Source organism: Leucoraja erinacea, chromosome 16, assembly GCF_028641065.1.
Source record: "Leucoraja erinacea ecotype New England chromosome 16, Leri_hhj_1, whole genome shotgun sequence".
NCBI lineage: Eukaryota > Metazoa > Chordata > Chondrichthyes > Rajiformes > Rajidae > Leucoraja > Leucoraja erinaceus.
In genome coordinates, this window is record NC_073392.1 from 38,887,473 (window position 1) to 38,907,942 (window position 20,470).

A 20,470-nucleotide genomic window follows, 5' to 3' on the forward strand; every position below is an offset into this window, starting at 1 on the left:
TTTGTTCCGTAACCGGGGAGTGAAGGGCGGCCCACGTCAGGCCGCAGGCTGTGGCTGTAGCAGCAGCAGCACCGCCACCACAACTAGCACCTGTAACCCCCCGGGGCGCCGCCTGAAGCGGGGAGCAGACGCCGGCAGCTTCTCCAGAGGTGTGGGTAACGAGTGAGGTGTGGGTAACGAGTCTCATCACCAACAAGACTAAGGAGTTAGCCCCCCCCGATCAAAGGTCATAGATAGAGCTGGCAATAGTTAGCAAGTCAAGCGGGACCCCAGGAGGGAGAAATAGAGTCACCGAGCCAGTGGTGACCTTGCATCTGAAGTGGGGGGACAGCCAGGCCGGGCCGTGCCGTGCCGGGCCTCAGGTAGTCAACCTGCCTTTTATGGCACAAAGAAAAGAAGCACCAAAGGAGAGGCGTCAAGGAAAGAAAAGTTAAAGATGTAAATGGTTATCTGAGGGTAGTAGTGACCAGCGGAGACGCTCTCTATTCCGAGCCTCTTGGTTTTCTTTTATTCCGCCCTCCCACACCCCACACACTTTCCCTTTCCGTCCCTCCTATCCCCTTCCACCTTTATCCCTCCCCCTCCCCATCCATATCCCTCTTCCCCTCCTGCCATGTAGTCGTCGTCGTCGTCCCGTCCCCCCCGTCCCCCCCGATATCCATCTCTCTGGGGTTAGATTTCACTCTCCTTATCGGATTTCCTTTATTTGTCATCTGATTTCGTTTATTTCCTTATTTGTCTCCTTTACATTTCTTGACTGGCACTTATTCCACCCATCGGCCAACCAAACCCCCCTCACCTGTACCCACCCATCACTTGCTAGGCTTTGCCCCATTCGTACCACGCTATCGTCAGCTTTATTCCCTGACTCCGTCAATTTAAAGAGGAGTTCCAACCAGAAATTGCGTTTATCTATTTCCCTCTACAAATGCGAACTTGCATCAACAGTATTTTGAGTGTGAAGAAGGGTCTCGACCCAAAACGCCATCCATTCCCTCTCTCCAGAGATGCTGCCTGTCCTGCTGAGTTATTCCAGCATTTTGTATCTACCTTTGATTTAAACCAATATCTGCTGTTATTTCCTACACATCTACAGTATTTTGACTGGGTCTGATAAGTTTCCATTTTGGTTTAACTTAAGTTCTTCTTTATTTGATTTTTGTTTGCTATTGATGCTAATATATCCTCGTCCACTAAATTATATAAGGAACGACAGCTCCTAACTGCTAGTATCCATGAGGTAATGGAGACCACAATCAATGGAATAATAGCGAGGTGATATTGGGGTTTATAACTTTTGGAAACGTAGAATACTTTATAGACACAGGGGAATGCAGATGCTGAAATCCGTAGTAGTTAACAATCTGATCGAGGAATCCAGCATCTGTGGAGGCAAAGGAATGGTTAGCGTTTTGGATCAAAATTGAGCATTATTTCCTGAAGCTAGCATTTCCCCATTTATTTTTAGTTCGCATGAGGTTGAGTTGGAAAATCTTATCACTTAAATTCATTTTAACTAAACCTAAGTTTTGTTAAACTGGAATAATGATCAGATGAAGCTGATTTGGGAAATAAACTAACATTTCTTTCTCTGTTAAAGGTGCTACATTAACAAGAATTGAAATATAACTGGATTACCCGAGTGTTCCACGGGTAGGTGCCAGTTTCTTATCATGTAGGTAGTTGAAGCAGGTACAATAATAATATTTAAAGGACACCTGGACAGGTACATTGATAGGGAAGGTTTAGAGAGATATGGCTAAATGCAGCCAAGTGGGATGAGCTTAGATGGGGCATCTTGGTCGCCATGGATGAATTGGGCTGAAGAGCCTGTTTCTGTGCTGTATCTTGCTAATCATGTCTTATGATAAACTCCTGTGTGAGTTTAAAGGCGTAAATGACCAAGAATTTCAGGAAAGATGTGTGTAGGAAGAAACTGCAGATGCTGGTTTAAACCGAAAATAAACATAAGTTACTGGAGTAACTGTGTAGGAAGGAACTGCAAATACTGGTTGAATCCAAAGATAGACACAAAATGCTGTAGTAACTCAGCAGGACAGGTAGCATCTCTGTAGAGAAGGAATAGGTGATGTTTCGGGTTGAGAAACGTCTGAAGAAAGGTCACGACCCAAAATGTCACCCATGCCTTCTCTCCAGAGATGCTGCTTGTCTCGCTGAGTTACTCCAGCATTTTGTGTCTATGTTGGAGTAACTCACTGCTGAGTTACTCCAGCATTTTGTTTCAGGAAAGATGTTGGATTTTCCAAATGTGGGTAGGATTTGGTAGTAAGATGCCAGAAGGTGATTCCCATTTTAGTTATTAGAAAAATATCTGGAGCTCCTGCAACACTAGATGTTTACAGCTGTCTACATGGTCAATTGTATGAAGCAAATAATTTTACATCCTAAATTTAGAAGAATATCGTTGTGTTACCTCAACAGTTAGAGATCATACCATTAAGATATGTCCGATCAACTAAATCAAAATTTACAAGGTATCATTAATAATCAATCAAAAAATAAATTTATAGGCATTGTTTTTTATTAACATCTGCAGGAGTAAATAATTAACAACTGTTTCTCCAAAGGCTAGATATACTGGTAAACGGTAATGTGTGTCTGATTATTCTTGTTGGCAAGGCGATTCTCACAAAGTGAAATGGTGTATTTAGTTTACATATATAGCATGGAACCGGGTCCCTTGATTATTGGTGAGCTGCTCTACTGCCTACACAAGGTATAATTTACAGAGGCTAATCAACCTACAAATCCGCCTTTCTTTGGGATGTGGGAGGAAACCGGAGCACCCGGAGCACAGGTGGTCACTGGAAAACGTGCAAACGCCACATAGACTGTACCACTGACTTCAGAGATAGAGCTCGGAAACAGGCCCTTTGGCCCACCGAGTCCGCACCGACCCGCGATCACCTTGGGGAGAACATGCAAACTCGTTGGGTCAGACAGAACCCTTGGCCAGGATCGAACCTGAACCTAAGGCAGCAACTAAATCGCTGCGCCACCGTGCCGCACAAATTATATTGTTCTTTATCTGCAACAGCAACAATTGTGTTTTCAGGGAAGCAAGTAAACATTCAGCAGCTGGTTGGCTCGGACAACGTTTTCCTTCTCGCAGGCGTGGACGGAAGGTTTAACATAATGTTCATTAATTACTTACTAACCCTCAAAGTTAAACATTTACACACGCTCCAGTGTTCAGTCCCATGAATTGAACCATTCAAACCTTAAATAATCAGGTGAATATGTTAAAAAGTAAGCAAAACAAATAAGCATGGCAGATAGGACCCGTGCTGTGTGCGGTCTGTATGCAGAAATATCCCTTGCTTGTGGACTGAATGGGTATTCACTGAACATAAACGCTTTGGTTTATTTGTCCGCCATTCCTTTTACTACATTGGGATCAAGGCAAGGATCTGGCACTAAGGATCTATGGGGAGCCCGTTTTACTGGCTGTGTCCTGCCTTCTACACACTCCGAGCATGAGTCTTCCATCTCTGCAACATTGACCACTTCCGCCTTTGTAACATCTTGAGGTCTGCCCTATCTAATGTTGTTCTTGGCAACTTATGTCCCTTAATCAAACTGCCACCAGCCCTGTAGCTCAGCAAATTAATCTCACAATTATCAGCCTTCGCATTCAAATTCGTCTGCGGCTTTTATTAAAATCCCTGGACGACCACAGTACACTGAGTGATTTGAGGGGTCTACCTCCCTCAGCCTTCTTTATGTAAGGGCACGTTGGTCAACGGCATAGGAAGCAAAAATCATCCGGGATTGCTCGAACTGTGTGTGGATGGTGGGTGTATGGAACAAGCTGCCAACAGGAGGTAGTTGTGGCAGGGACTATCCCAACGTTTAAGAAACAGACAGGTACATGGATAGTGCACAAAAATGCTGGAGAAACTCAGCGGGTGCAGCAGCATCTATGGAGCGAAGGAAATAGGCAACGTTTCGGGCCGAAACCCTTCTTCAGGTACATGGGTAGGACTGGTTTGGAGAGATATGGACCGAATGCGGGCTGATGGGGCATGTTGACCGGGGTGAGCAAGTTGGGCCGAAGGGCCTGTATCACTCTATGAACTATACATCAGCTCCAACGTCGGGCGATATTTCAATGGTTCTATCTCAGCAAGTTTGTTTGTATCTCTACAGATCGCTCGGCATTGAGTGGGGACGGGAGCTGCTCGATGTCACATCTCGGTTGGAGCAGCGGACAAATATCTTCCTGACATGGGACAATTGCTGCCTCACGTTCAAGTTCTGGTTGGTTCTTGATGCTGTCAATCCTGTCGGCACCGCTGCGGAACATGAATGGAATTGGTATTTAACGAAGCCGCTGTGGTGCAGCGAATTACTCGCCTGGTTTGGATGACTTTTACGTATCTCACTGGGGAAGGACATGGAGAACCGCGTTATTACGTTTCGCCATTGTGAGAAAGACATTTATTGCTTTAATGTCCCAGAGGAATGTCCGATCTGCGGCCAGAGCCTCGCAGGACGCGGACTGGACGAGGCCCCTGTCTGTATTCCCAACTGCTTTGTAGATGGACATCATGAGAAGTGTTCATTCCTGATCAAACCGACTCACGGATCGTTCCTCAGGTAAATAAAAACGACGCAGGGGAAATATTAAACACCAGCATGGAAGTTCAACTGAAAGTTGTTACCCACAAAACATCTTTCAGATTAAAAGTGTCTCGACCCGGATAGTCACCCATTCTTACTCTCCAGAGATGCTGCCTGTCCCGCTAAGTTACTCCAGCATTTTGCGTCTATCTTCGGTTTAAATCAGCATCTGCAGTTCTTTCCTGCACATTTAGATTCGGTTCTACGTTTTGAAACAAAATGCACGTGAATCATTTTTATGAAGAAAAATCAGAATTAAGAGATGTGTGATGAATAATTGGTTTGAAGGGATTTGTGATGGTGTCCGGCCCCATTCAGTTTAGTCGGTTGATCCGCTATGCTCCATACATACGAGAAACGCTGTTACTTTAACATGAAGGAACTGCGTTCTGAAACCTTGAACATGGTTTCACGCACAGAAAACCAAAACAAATGGGAGAAATGTGATACATTTTGACAGTAGTTTAATGTTTTAGAGAAAACAAATCCTCTAAATTTGTGGGTTTATTTGCCAATATTTTCTGCCAGTGATTTGCATGGATATGTGTTCGCGTTGAACGATTGATAGTAGATGCAAGAGACATATCAGACCTGATAATTGCTGACAGTACTTAGATCTTGATTTCGAAATGCCAAATCAGATTTCTCAAAGCCTCCAACCACTATTTACGACGGGGTAATACTCTCCCGAGAGTCTCTGATTGAAATGCTGTTTTAGTGGAATCACTGGGCTGTTGAAAAATACCAATGATTTCATGAAAATAGCTATCCTTATTGTGTAGGAAGGAACTGCTGATGCTGGGTTAAACCGAAAATAGTCACAAAATGCTGGAGTACCTCAGCGGAACAGGCAGCATCTCCAGACAGAAGGAATGGGTGACTTTTCAGACTGGAGTCAAAGGAGTTGGAGGAATTGAGTGAAATCCAGGTTAGCCGGGAAGTGGTGTTGGGTAACTTGAATGGATTAAAGGCCGATAAATCCCCAGGGCCAGATAGGCTGCATCCCAGAGTACTTAAGGAAGTAGCTCCAGAAATAGTGGATGCATTAGTAATAATCTTTCAAAACTCTTTAGATTCTGGAGTAGTTCCTGAGGATTGGCGGGTAGCAAACATAACCCCACTTTTTAAGAAGGGAGGGAGAGAGAAAACGGGGAATTACAGACCAGTTAGTCTTACATCGGTAGTGGGGAAACTGCTAGAGTCAGTTATTAAAGATGGGATAGCAGCACATTTGGAAAGTGGTGAAATCATTGGACAAAGTCAGCATGGATTTACGAAAGGTAAATCATGTCTGACGAGTCTTGTAGAATTTTTCGAGGATGTAATTAGTAGCGTGGATAGGGGAGAACCAGTGGATGTGGTGTATCTGGACTTCCAGAAGGCTTTCGACAAGGTCCCACATAAGAGATTAGTTATACAAACTTAAAGCACACGGCATTGGGGGTTCAGTATTGATGTGGATAGAGAACTGGCTGGCAAACAGGAACCAAAGAGTAGGAGTAAACGGGTCCTTTTCACAATGGCGGGCAGTGACTAGTGGGGTACCGCAAGGCTCAGTGCTGGGACCCCAGCTATTTACAATATATATTAATGATCTGGATGAGGGAATTGAAGTCAATATCTCCAAGTTTGTGGATGACACTAAGCTGGGGGACAGTGTTAGCTGTGAGGAGGATGCTAGGAAACTGCAAGGTGACTTGGATAGGCTGGGTGAGTGGGCAAATGTTTGGCAGATGCAGTATAATGTGGATAAATGTGAGATTATCCATTTTGGTAGCAAAAACAGGAAAGCAGACTATTATCTAAATGGTGGCCGATTAGGAAAAGGGGAGATGCAGCGAGACCTGGGTGTCATGGTACACCAGTCATTGAAAGTAGGCATGCAGGTGCAGCAGGCAGTGAAGAAAGCGAATGGTATGTTAGCTTTCATAGCGAAAGGATTTGAGTATAGGAGCAGGGAGGTTCTACTGCAGTTGTACAGGGTCTTGGTGAGACCACACCTGGAGTATTGCGTACAGATTTGGTCTCCAAATCTGAGGAAGGACATTATTGCCATAGAGGGAGTGCAGAGAAGGTTCACCAGACTGATTCCTGGGATGTCAGGACTGTCTTACGAAGAAAGACTGGATAGACTTGGTTTATACTCTCTAGAATTTAGGAGATTTAGAGGGGATCTTATAGAAACTTACAAAATTCTTAAGCGGTTGGACAGGCTAGGTGCAGGAAGATTGTTCCCGATGTTGGGGAAGTCCAGGACAAGGGGTCACAGCTTAAGGATAAGGGGGAAATCCTTTAAAACCGAGATGAGAAAAACTTTTTTCACACAGTGTGGTGAATCTCTGGAACTCTCTGCCACAGAGGGTGGTTGAGGCCAGTTCATTGGCTATATTTAAGAGGGAGTTAGATGTGGCCCTTGTGGCTAAGGGGATCAGGGGGTATGGAGAGAAGGCAGGTACGGGATACTGAGTTGGATGATCAGCCATGGTCATATTGAATGACGGTGCAGGCTCGAAGGGCCGAATGGCCTACTCCTGCACCTAATTTCTATGTTTCTATGTTTCTATGAAGGGTCTCTACCCGAAACGTCACCCACTCCTTCTATCCAGAGATGCCGCCTGTCCTGCTGAGCTATCCCTATTGTGTTCTTGCAGGTTATTTGGTTAAACGCCAGAACGCCAAATTATTCATTGTACTTTATTGCTTTGAAATGAACCTGTGAACGAGAGGGTTGAATACTCGGTCCCAATGTAAATCACACTTGACAGTTAGTTCAGAGCTCGACAGAATAGGATGCGATAGAATATTGCAACGCTCAGGGGCGGGCTCATGGTTAATATGTATCCCGCAATCCGCACTAAATGAGTAATTAGATCAATATGTTTACTTAAAAAACTGCCGTTGCTGTAAATTTGCCCTGTTGAATGGTTCTTAAAATAAAATTCTTAAAGGATTGGACAGGCTAGATGCAGGAAAAATGTTCCCGGTTGGGGGAGTCCAGAAGCAGGGGTCACAGTGTAAGAATAAGGGGTCGGCCATTTAGGACTGAGATGAGGGAAAACGTCTTCACCCAGAGAGTTATGAATCTGTGGAATTCCCTGCCATAGAAGGCAATGGAGGCCAATTCACTGGATATTTTCAAGAGTTAGCTTTTAGGGATAAAGGAATCAAGAGATATGGGGGAAAAAGCAGGAACGGGGTACTGTTTTTATATAATCAGCCATGATCATATTGAATGGCGGTGCTGGCCTACTCCACCTTTTTTTCTATGTTTCTATGTTCCCGGATTTCCCGTTTTTGTTTAATTTAATTGCCGTGTATGACCTTTGTTCGTATGCAAAATATCTATCTCACTTCCTGCATGATACATGACATGTGAACTATTATTATATCAATTGTAAAATGTTTTGAGATGTCCTGAGATCCTGAAAGGCACTATATAAATAGAAGTTAATCCCCCCCACCCCCCCCCCCCCCCTTGTGTGACGTTTATAGGACATGACTTTGGATTATCTACAACGTTGGCCCCACAATAATCAAACAATTCAAAAATATCTCTTACAAGTACAACAGTTTACAAGGACTATCTTTCAAAACTTTTTCTCAGAGACACACTCTTGTCCATTTGCTGTGGAAATGTTGCTCATGTCTAGTAATAGTAGTAACTAGACTAAGTGGGACCCGTTGCAAGGGAGGGCTGGTCCCCCAACGCAATATTCCACCTCTCCACCAATTCCAATATTGGTGGCCAGTGGAGGGGGGGTGGGGGGCTTTCTGGAGCACTAGTATGGGTGTTGTGGGCTGAAAGGACTGGTTTCCAGAGGGCTAGTATGGACATTGTGGGCCGAATGTATTCATGGGCTGGCGGCTCAGTCACTCAAGCTTGTTGTGCTGGCAGCTCATTCACTCGTGGCTGGTGGGTTGGCAGTTGACTCAGCTATTTGAAATTCGATTTCAAGCAGGGTGCAAGGCCACCAAATTCAAGTGCAGTTTAATATCATTTCAAGCAGGGTTCAAGGCCATTAAAGACCGTGAGTCGTGACCTCTCCCTCGTCCATCTTGCAGAGACTGAGCCACGCCCACACTTCTGGGTTTTGTAGTCCCTCCCTCCACTCCCACCAGAAGGGGTGTGGCCTTCATGGTGTGATTGACAGGAGAGAGAATCTCAACATTTTTAAAATACTAATAACTCTTTTATTTTTCATCGATGGGAAAAATCCTCGGCACCTGATGAGCGGAGGGGGAAGCTGAGTAAGATGTACATGGTAGCGTTTTTTCTAAAATCAATATAAAGTGCAAACAGGAAGTGGTCAAGATTAGACGTTTAATTATATAGAAGGCAAGGCAACTTTAATTAGGCAAGGCAACTTTAATTAGGCAACACTGCTTTACCATTTCCATTTCCAAACCAAAGGCAACACAGCTTTACCACTTCCAAACCAAAGGCAACACAGCTTTAGCATTTCCACACTATATTTCAAAACCACATTAAGGGCACTGACAGGTCAGTAAAACCACTCACAGTTTAGTAGACATGTGTTCAGTGTTATACACAGCTCAGACTGAGAGACGTGACCCTCTCGCTCCCCCATCTTGCAGAGACTGACTGAGGCACTCAACACTTCCGGGTTTTATAGTCTCTCCGGAAGGGGCGTGGCCTTCAGGAGACAGAATCTCAACATTTTTTAAACACTAATAACTCTTTTATTTTTCATCGATGGGAAAAATCCTCTTGTCCTGCGCAGCGGTGGGGGACTCTGAGTAAGATGGCCAAAAATCACAGCCATAAGTGGAAGCGATTTTTATAAAATCAATATACAGAACAACAGGAAGTGGTCAAGATCAGACTTTTAGTAATATAGTTATAGGATTGGCAATAAAATGGCACAGGGGGGTTAGTTTCAAATACTTTCAAATTCTCTTGTTTTCCTTGTTACATTCAAATAGTGTCTGTTGGTAATTTACCAACAATCAAATGTTTCTTTCCAACTTTCCAGATTTAGTGCCAACTTTTCCTTTCTCTGTGCACCTTTTCATATTTTATTATTCCAAATTTGTCCCAACTTTAATTATATTTCTCATTTATGACTTTCTGAGCCTTTTTTAAAGATTTACATCCATTTCATTATTCCTACTGGTTCACTTGTTACCCTGTTAACGCGTGGTGTGCTTGCTCGAAAATAACAGCAATTGACTGAATAATACTTTTTTCCTCAGAGAATATGATGGAAAAGGTGACCTTCATGTTGCCATCTCAAATACACATGGTGAGTTCAAAACAAGCAAGCAGATTGATTTAAGCACAAAGCAAGTGGCATCTCAGCAGTCTTACATAATGTACTGAAACACCAATTGTAAAAGTAATTAAGCGAAAATTAATTGGTAATATTTTGAACTTGTTTATTTAATTTGAAGAATATATTGGAGTTTGGTGTGCAACTAAATAATAATTATGAAATTAATAAGCGGTTGGCTTATTTTCATAACTATCTATCAGACTATGTAGCAAACACTATAGCATTGGCACTGCACTAATAATGACTGGATAATGTGGAATGTACTAAGGAGCTCTTCCATGCAAATACTGAAAACAATTTTTTTTGTGACAAATCTGTTTCACTCAGTGTTCCAACAAAAATTCAAATTTGAATGTCCAAGATTTAAATTATACCTTTTATCCCAGCTTCATGTGGTTCACACTCTTCCTTTATTGCAGGAGTTGTGTACAACTACATTGAAACTGGTGTTCAAAGAGATGATTGCGGTTGGGAGGAATGTATCTCTGTTCCATTGGTACAACCGGACATGTACAATTTAATTAACCAGTGGGATATTTACCTGGAGCAATTCTCCACTGCAGATGTATGGCTACCAAACAGGTATGAATCACAGAATGTCACACTTCACGTCTGTTAGCCCACCAACTTTATGTGGATATTTTCAGCATGTAGACATTGGTTTAATCGCAAATAGACACAAACGGCTGGAGTACCTCAGCGGGTCAGGCAGCATCTCTGGAGAGAAGGAATGGGTAACGTTTCACGTCGAGACCTGTCTTCAGACTGGTTAGGGATAAGGGAAACGAGGGGAAAATACGTTGTTGTTGAGAGATAAAGAACAATGAATGAAAGATATGCAAAATAGTAACTGATAAAGGAAATAGGCCATTGTTGGCTGTTTGTAGGGTGAAGACAAGAAGCTAGTGCGACTTGGGTGGGGCGATGGATAGAGGAGGAGGGATAGAGAGAGATGGAATGCCGGGGCTACCTGAAGTGAGAGAAATCAATAATAATAATAATAATAATAACTTTATTTGTTAAGCACCTTAAAAACAACCAAAGCTGACCAAAGTGCTGTACAGAAAAAAGAAAACAAGCAAGACATCATAAAACAGGCAGAACAACAGAACATACAACTAACACGAGGCGCATAAATTACATACAAAAATCCAAACAATAAATTAAAAAACATAAAACACAAGTACAAACAACGCAGCAAAACCAAGCAAATAAAGTTAATAAACAATTCGACACCTCACTGGTCTACAAAGGCCATGGAGAATAGATATGTCTTCAGGAGTGATTTAAAAACAGCTAGAGAAGGGGCCTGTTTAACGTGCAGAGGCAATTCATTCCACAATCTCGGAGCCGACACAGCAAAGGCACGGTCCCCTCTGAGCTTCCGCTTAGTCTTTGGCTCAATCAGGAGCAGCTGATCATCTGACCTGAGAGAGCGGGAGGGCGAATAAGGGTGAAGAAGCTCAGATAGGTAGGACGGGGCAAGACCACTTAGGGATTTAAAAGTAAATAAAATAATTTTAAAACGAATCCTATACTGAATAGGCAGCCAGTGGAGAGAGGCCAAAAGGTGAGAAACATGATCATGCTTTCGTGTGCCTGTCAAGAGACGAACAGCTGCATTCTGTACCATCTGGAGACGGGCGATGGAGGACCGACTAACCCCCAGATACAGTGCATTGCAGTAATCCAGCCGGGTGGTAACAAAGGCATGGATTACCGTCTCAAAGTGCTTCCTTGACAAAATCGGCTTTATTTTTGCCAGCTGCCTCAGATGGAAAAAACCAGATTTAACAACAGCCCTTACCTGACAGTCAAATCTAAGCTCAGGGTCCACTTTAATCCCCAGGTTCGTGATGTTAGGTTTGAGATATGCAGACAAAGAGCCTAGATCAACAGGGGGGGCCCCAGAGGTGCCACCAAAGATCATTACCTCTGTCTTGTCATCATTAAATTTTAAAAAGTTCAGTGACATCCAGGCCTTTATGTCACTGAGACACTCAAGCAAGAGGCCGACAGAGTGTACACCCCCCTTTCCCAGAGGCACATAAAGCTGACTGTCATCAGCATAAAAGTGGAATGAAATCCCGTGCTTCCTAAGGATGGAACCGAGTGGGAGCAAATAGAGTGAAAAGAGGAGAGGGCCAAGAACTGAGCCCTGTGGGACCCCACACGACAGAGGAGCAGAGGAGGATACAGAGTCCCCAAGGCTGACACAAAAAGTTCGATCAGCCAAGTACGACCTGAACCACTCCAGTGCTATGCCCCTGATACCCACCCACTGCTCCAAATCAATACTCATACCACTGGGCTGTAAGCTGCCCAAGCTAAATATGAGATGCTGTTCCTCCAATTTGCATTTAGCCTCACTCTGACAATGGAGGAGACAGAGGACAGAACTGTCTGTGTGGGACTGGGAAGGAGAATTAAAGTGTTTAGCAACTGGGAGATCAGGTAGGTTCTGGCGGGCTGAGTGAAGGTGTTTAATTGCAGTCTCTATCCTATTAATCATGCTTTAATCTGGATAATTTACAATACATGAATTACTAACGGAGTAAAATGGTTTTGTATAATCCTTGTTCCCTTTAAAAGCCCCATCAACAACTGCTCTTCATTCCTGGCTGTAAGTTTGCACTGAATAATGTGTGGTGAATCAATCAACTGAAATGTTGGAGAGAGCATGGAACCAATGGAACCATGTCTTTGCTGGGTGAACATAATGGGGCTGGCAGTTATGGCTTTTATCATTGTCGACATGGATAATCAGAACTGTCTGAAAGGCTTGCCCTCGGAGATAAATATTAATGCAAAAATATGCCAAGGAAACAAAATATTGTTCATGTGACACAGATGACCTGAACCAAGAAAGAAAATACTGAAGGTAGACAAAAATGCTGAAGAAACTCAGCGGGTGAGACAGCATCTATGGGAGCGAAGGAAATAGGCAACGTTTCGTGTCAAAACCCTTAAGGGTTTTATTCTAAGCTCTTTCCAACCAGTGGATATATATATATATATATATATATATATGACATGACATGGTGAAAAGTAGATGGTTTGGTTTGTAAGTTTGCTGACAACGTCAAAATCAGTGGAATTATTTTCCCTTAAACATCGGAGGCTGAGGGGAGATCTGATAGAAGTGCATAACATTATGTGAAGCATAGAAAGGGTATACAGTCACAACCTTTTTCCCAGGGTGGTAATGCCAAAGACCAGAGGGTATAGCCTGAAGGTGAGTGTAGCAAAGTTTAAAGACGATGTGCAGGGCAAATGTTTATTCCAACACAGAGAGTGGCGGGTGCCTGAAACACACTACCATTGGCTGGTGGTGGATACAGATAAAATAGGGGCATTTAAACACATGGATATTCAGAGAATGGAGGGATTTGGATAACTTGGCATCATGTTCGGCATAGATATCGTGGGCCAAGGGGCCTGTTCCCTTGTTGTCCTTCGTTCTATGACGTTAACCACCATTAACCCGACAGGTCTCAGTTGATACTAAATGGGTGCATAATGTTTCATTCTATCAGTTCCTTAACTCAGTTCCTTATGCTAGCTGTTTAAAGCAACTTTGAACAACGATCACAATTGCAACAGTCATCCATTTTCTAAATATCGATATGGTTTTTATTGATAGGTACAATGAATATGAGCACAACTGCTACTCCTACGCCTTGACCTTCATCAACCGTGTCCTGGTGGCACAAAGCAAACGACAGCTGAGTAGGACAGAATTTACCGAGAGGTTTGTGGTTCCACGGACAAAGCGAGCCTCCAAATACATCACACTTTATCGAGAGTTATGCAGGAGCTACTTTTATATTACAGATGACTTCCAGACTGAAGAAGTTAGCAGCCAGTTTTAAAGATAAGCAACTGCAGCAGTGACTGCTCTTTCCCACATTTTTGACAAAAATATTATTGACTCAGCGAAACATGAAAAAGAAATAAAGACATCTGATTTGGAAAATTACTTTTCTTACATCCATTAGTCACAATGTAATCTTATTGTAAATTAACCTAATTATTTTTCTAAATAATACAAATTATTAAATGATTAATATATAAATGATTGATGTATTTTTTTTGCAATGCGTGTCAACAATCCAGAATTCTTTATTGTCCTCAAGATCACAAGAACTTGTACTTCATAAACATTGGTCAGAACAACAAGGTCATACAGCTGGAATCAAGTCCTCTAGCCAAATTCATCTATGCTGACCAATTATTATAACTGATAGATAAAATGCTGGAGTAACTAAGCGGGACAGGCAGCATCTCTGGAGGGAAGGAATTGGTGACATGTCGGGTCAAGACCCTTCTCCAAATGTCTTTTAAACGTCACCTCTACAGGTTTATCTGGCAGCACATTTCATATACACATCACCCTCTGCATGAAGAAATTGCCCCTCAGGTCTCTTAAATCTTACCCCTCTCACTTTACAGTAAGTCTATGCCCTCAAGTTCCAGACTTTTCTACCCTAAGAAATTGTGACCATTTATCTTATCCATGTCTCCCATGATTTTGTATACTTCTCAGCCTCCTATCCTCCAGGGGAAAATGCCCTCGCCTATGCAGCCTTTCCTTATAACTCAATCCCTTGAGTACAAGGAACACCTTAGTAAATCTTTGCTGCACCCTTTCCAGCTTAAAGACATCCATAGTAGGGTGACCAGAACTGCATGTGGTCTCACCAACATCTTGGACAACTGTAGCATAACATCCCAACTCCTGTAATCAATCTCCATACGAATGAAGGCAAGCATGCCAGATATCACCCTGGTGCCATTTTCACAGTATACTTGCATCCACACAGTATACTTGCATCTGTTCTTTGGCTCATTTCCCTAGTTGATCCAGATTGCCCTCTTCAGAGTCCACTACACCAACAATTCTGATGTCATCAACAAATTTACTTACCATTTTAACTGCATTGTCAGCCAAATTGTTAATATGCTGTAGAAGTCAAACAACAGTGGACCCAGCACAGATCCCAGAGACACACCACTGGCCACAGCCCTCCATTCAGAAAAACAACCTTCCATTACCACCCTCTGGCTCCTTCCACCAAGCCAATTTTGAATCCAGTTGTTACTCGCCTTGGGTTCCATGTGATCTGACCTTCCAGACTAGCCAACCATGCAGGACTTTATCGGAGGCCTTGCTAAAGCCCGTATAGACAACGTCCACCAACCGGCTCTCATCATTCCACTGCGACATTTTAAAAAAACTCATCAAATTTGTGAGTCACAATTACTTATGCACATCCTTTCTAACTCTGGTAAATCCTGTCTTTGAGAATCCCTGACAATAATTTACCGCTACTGAACTACCGGTCTGTAGTTCCCTCCAGTCCTCTGTAATTCCAACTATAGCTAAAGATAAAGCAAATATCTCTGTCAGGCTCATAGCAATTTCTTCCCAGTTCACCACAAAGCCCAAGACGAGTGTGTTTAGGGTGTGGTGTTGTGTTGATTCAAGCGATCTTTGCAACCCTGCCTATGTAATACAATAAAGCAGCTGGGGTTCCTTACAATGAGACTCAACAAGTCACCTTGTTGAGTCTCATTGTAACTCGTTTTCACCCAGCTCACAGCTAACAATGGCCTGTTTCCTTTATCATCGTTTTGTTTTTGCATATCTTTCATTCGTTCGTTCTATTTCTCTCTACATCACTGTCTATATTTCTCATTTCCCTTTCTCCTGACTCTCAGTTTGAAGAAGGGTCTCAACCCAAAAGGTCACCCATTCCTTCGCTCCAGAGATGCTGTCTGACCCGCTGTTACTCCAGCTTTTTATGTCTATCTTCTGAGCACAGACTTGGTTCAACAGGTTTCACCTCGAGCAGGGATTTTGAAGCAGCCATCAGGGGTAATGCTGCCCCTTCCCAGAGGTCACTGCTTAATGCTCGCAGATGAAAATCTTTTTTGCAATCATAACATTTATCAGGTCAGCTATTTTCTTTGGATGTTCAATATTCTCACTTAAAAATCCATGAAAAACCTAAACTCCGTTGAACGAAGTGTAACTAAGTTTTTAATACAGCATTCTAGGCTGTAATTACTATTCAACTGAATTTAAAGCCTAATTTTGTGAAGCAATTTCTGCTGAAATTAGCTAAAACATTTCAAAGCATTCATAGAGTCATAGTCTTACAGCGTGGGAACAGAGCCTTCGCTCCAACCAGCCAACATGTCCCATCCACACAAGTCACACCTGTCTGCATTTGGCCCATAACCTTCTTGGTTTCCCTTTCCATTTCAGTCAATAAAATCTATTGATATATATATTTAGTATTTATAAAAATGACAAACCTGCCAACATTGATCACAAATGTTTTGTGTGTCATTCCTAACTGTCTTTGTATGTCATTGTCACTTGCGGGCGGAGCACCAAGGCAAATTCATTGTATGTGAATACTTGGCCAATAAACTTAGTCATTCATTCAAAAATAGCCAAAGCCATAATACCACTGTACCACCGTTATTTCACACACCACTGGAGTGAAATTACCTGGCAGTATTGGATTACACACAATTTAATGCTGTCGGGTTTGATTTCATGTGCTGGAAGCACTTAAAATCAGTTAAATGACTGTGTTCACATCCCAGAATCCTGCATACTTCATTCATTTGCCTTATTACCATCAGATATTTATGTATCAACTGCACTGCCTTCATCTACCTTTGTTTTTCCATCAAAAAATTGTCAATATTAGTCACACCTATATGTACTGTATTTTATTTATTGGTCCATGTTTGATCAGCAGCCTATTAAATTCTCCCAGAATTTTTTTTCAAAAGTTCCTATTTGCTGATATTAAAGTGACTGGCCTCCTATTGTGAGATTTAAACTTCCACTTGCAATATTTCAATGTGGTGTGATCTATATGAATCTATTCTGGATAGATGCAAACACTCACACCTCTGTATTTTCTCATTTTCTTCAGTAACTCAATGTGCACCCCATTTGAATGAGCAGATGATCCACATGTCTGCTTTCTCTCTAACCCAAACATGATGGATTTGGTCTTGATTTACAGAATGAATCATAACATAATCACACGGAGACAATCTGGCAGCACAATGGTCTGGGGGATTCATAGAGAAACGTTGCATTGATAACACCACATCTTTTCATTGTACTCCATGGCAAATAGCCAAACTTGTCAGGTAAGACAGATGTTGTCAATATAGGACCAGATGGATGTGAAATGAAATGAGGAAAGCCTAAAGAAGTATCCTATCAAGTCTGGAGGGCGATCATGAAATTCAAAACCAAGTCCATGGTTAAAATAAAACGTGCCTGTTCTTGAGTAATTTGTGTGAAGGAATTCACTCGTTTTGGTGAAATGTATCTACGTTTATATTGCCAAATGAATCTGTTCAAGGATATGTTAGTATTACCACAGCTAAGTGTATATGAACAAACATATTCTCATGACTATGCTCAGCTCCCGTGTGATAAACTTAAATATTGCTGCATACAAAGACGATATTCCTATTTGCAATTAATTTTCTAAAATATAAAAGACCGTCAGTAATTTAGCCGATGCATCCATGCTTTTAACTACACAATGGACACAAAAAGCTGGAGAAACTCAGCGAGTCAGACACCATCTCTGGAGAAAATGAATAGGTGACATTTCAGGTCGAGACTGAAGAAGGGTCTCGACCCGAAACGTCACCTATTCCTTTTCTCCAGAGATGCTGTCTGACCCTGCTGAATTACTCCATCTTTTTGTGTCTATCTTTGGTTTAAACCAGCATCTGCAGTTCCTTCCTACACTTTTAACTGCAATGTGTTTACCGGAAATGTCTTAACATTGCATAATATAACCATTAAATTTATTCTCTCCTTATACAAGAATATTTGTGAGCAATTATTTGGTTTCCTTTTTCATCACATATCTACCTTATTCTGGTGCAATTTAAGAACAGATGCCAAAAAGTCACATGATTTAGTTTGGTTAAATAATAACATCAACTGGAACAGTCTTTTAAATTAGTTTTCTCAATTGCTTTGTAAATATTTAACAGACTTAATGCCTGAATCTGACCTGCATCAGCCACAAGGGCTGCCTTTCACATAGCTCACAATAGACAGATCGGTTTTCAAAAAGTTTCCATGTAAATAGAATAAACTGGTGTAATTGTGGGTGTGTGGCACGAGGGGAGTAATCATGAAAAAGAAATGTGTGAAGTATAACCTTTGTAATCTGTGAGTATAAGTTAACAGTGGCAATTACAATGTGACATAGTGGAGTAAATGAAATCTTAATATGGCAATGGAGTTATGTGGGTTTTTTTTCCAGTGGCCTTAGCTAATGTCCACATACCAGTTTCTCTGTAAGATTTGCTTTCAATCAGCCATTTCCCTAGACTTTGGATGTTTGAACATTAATAAAAACAAAAAAAGTATTTTATTGACAATAGAAAATAATGATCAGCATCTTGAAACTGAACATTTTACATGCCGACTTCTCATTGAAATGTGCACGTGTTTTGGGTGGCACAGCGGTGGAGTTACCGCCTTACAGCGTCAGAGACCCGGGTTTGATCCTGACGAGAGGTGCTGTCTGTACGGAGTTTGTACGTTCTCCTCTTGACCTGCGTGGGTTTTCTCCGAGATCTCCGGTTTCCACTCACACTCCAAACGACCTACAGGTTTGTAGGTTAATCTGCTTGGTTTAGATGTAAATTGTCCCTAGTGTGTGTAGGATAGTTTTGGTGTGCGGGGATCGCTGGTCGGTGTGGACTTGGTGGGCCGAAGCGCCTGTTTCCGCACTGTATTTCTAAACCACGAAGAATAAACTTTGGATTTTTAAATCACATTTTGGTTAAAAAAAAAAACCTTAATTATTTTTGGAATGTTTTCAAAGATGGTATATACTAGCATTGGAAATGTTCATGATTCTTGGAAATACAGGCACCTTATGTTTTACAGGTGCTTGTTTTATGCGTTTTTAGAATAACACGTTTGTCTAATTACGACCTAAGTTTAATTTTCATACTATTTTCAGAATGATGCTCTCAAATTTATGCCTGGCAAACTTACATATCAGCTTTCAAAGTTATCGTGCAAGTTTAGTTTTGTTTAACAGAAAGAACACTCAAATGATTGCTTGCAGATATTAGGTTATACGTTTAAATGGATCTGTCTTTGGGATTTTATTCCATTTACAGAGAATAAAGGGATAATTTTCTCATATTTATGTTCCATTGATTAGCATCATGTATTTCAGGTAAAGCATTGCACAGAAGGAACGGAATACTTTATAATGTTGTATGATGTGATTTACCCTTATTTCAATTTGCAGCGTAGTCGGGTTCAGTGCCAGGGATATGTTTGATTTACGTTATAACCATATAACATATAACAATTACAGCACGGAAACAGGCCATCTCGGCCCTACAAGTCCGTGCCGAACAACTTTTTTTCCCCTTAGTCCCACCTGCCTGCACTCATACCATAACCCTCCATTCCCTTCTCATCCATATGCCTATCCAATTTATTTTTAAATGATACCAATGAACCTGCCTCCACCACTTCCACTGGAAGCTCATTCCACACCGCTACCACTCTCTGAGTAAAGAAGTTCCCCCTCATATTACCCCTAAACTTCTGTCCCTTAATTCTGAAGTCATGTCCTCTTGTTTGAATCTTCCCTATTCTCAAAGGGAAAGCTTGTCCACATCAACTCTGTCTATCCCTCTCATCATTTTAAAAACCTCTATCAAGTCCCCCCTTAACTTTCTGCACTCCAGAGAATAAAGACCTAACTTATTCAACCTATCTCTGTAACTTAGTTGTTGAAACCCAGGCAACATTCTAGTAAATCTCCTCTGTATTCTCTCAACGTTCTTTGATTTTTGCGTTGTTTTTCAAGTCCGTAATCCCCATGTAAAACATGAGGTGTCTGGATAGTAAAACACTGATAACCTATTCTGGCTCACACATTAATACACTAGGTGTATTAACTAATACACTTGGTATCCATGGGCTCACTATTCATGTATATAGGTTGCTTTGTAATACTGTCAACATGGGCCGGATGGAGCTTGTAACAAGCTGAAAATGACTGGAGCTCAATTTCTTGCTCCCTTTAAATTCCCTGGGTTCACTGATATTGTACATTACTGTGTAGCATGTAAAAAATAAATGTGTGTTGGGTTACTAAGGGTGATATCCGATGGTTTAGAAAATATGGTGGTCTGGGACAAACAAATTCTGGGTACTGGATTATCAAAGTTTCACAGTACTTTCTAATCAAGTCACAGTTACAAAATGAAGACACAAGAAACTGTTGATGCTGGAATCTTGAGCAAAACACAAAGTGCTGGAGGAATTGAGCGGGTCAGGCAGCACCTGTGGAGGGAATAGATAGGTGACATTTCAGATTGGGGCCCCAGGGTCCCACTCAAATTATCAACAGTTCATTCCCTTCATAAATAATGCCTGACCCACTGAGCTCCTCCAGATCTGTGTGTTTAGAACAGTTAAAAAAATGCTTTGTTTCAAGTCC

The 20,470-nt window shown here is 41.9% G+C and overlaps 1 protein-coding gene across 2 annotated transcripts; it reads left to right on the forward strand.

Annotated features, from left to right (window-relative positions):
- Window position 1: 1 nt before the first annotated feature.
- LOC129704846 (MKRN2 opposite strand protein-like) lies at window positions 2-15,537 on the forward strand. Of its 2 annotated transcripts, XM_055648224.1 has the most exons (6): window positions 2-149; window positions 1,601-1,653; window positions 4,171-4,620; window positions 9,859-9,908; window positions 10,358-10,520; window positions 13,582-15,537. In XM_055648224.1, exons 3-6 carry the CDS (start codon window positions 4,418-4,420, stop codon window positions 13,808-13,810), a joined length of 645 nt encoding a protein of 214 aa, XP_055504199.1. In that variant the 5' UTR covers window positions 2-149; window positions 1,601-1,653; window positions 4,171-4,417; the 3' UTR covers window positions 13,811-15,537. The 2 variants fall into 2 exon arrangements, with proteins under 2 accessions (XP_055504199.1, XP_055504200.1); XM_055648225.1 differs by lacking the exon at window positions 1,601-1,653 and having other exon boundaries at window positions 3-149.
- The last annotated feature ends 4,933 nt before the right edge of the window (window positions 15,538-20,470 follow it).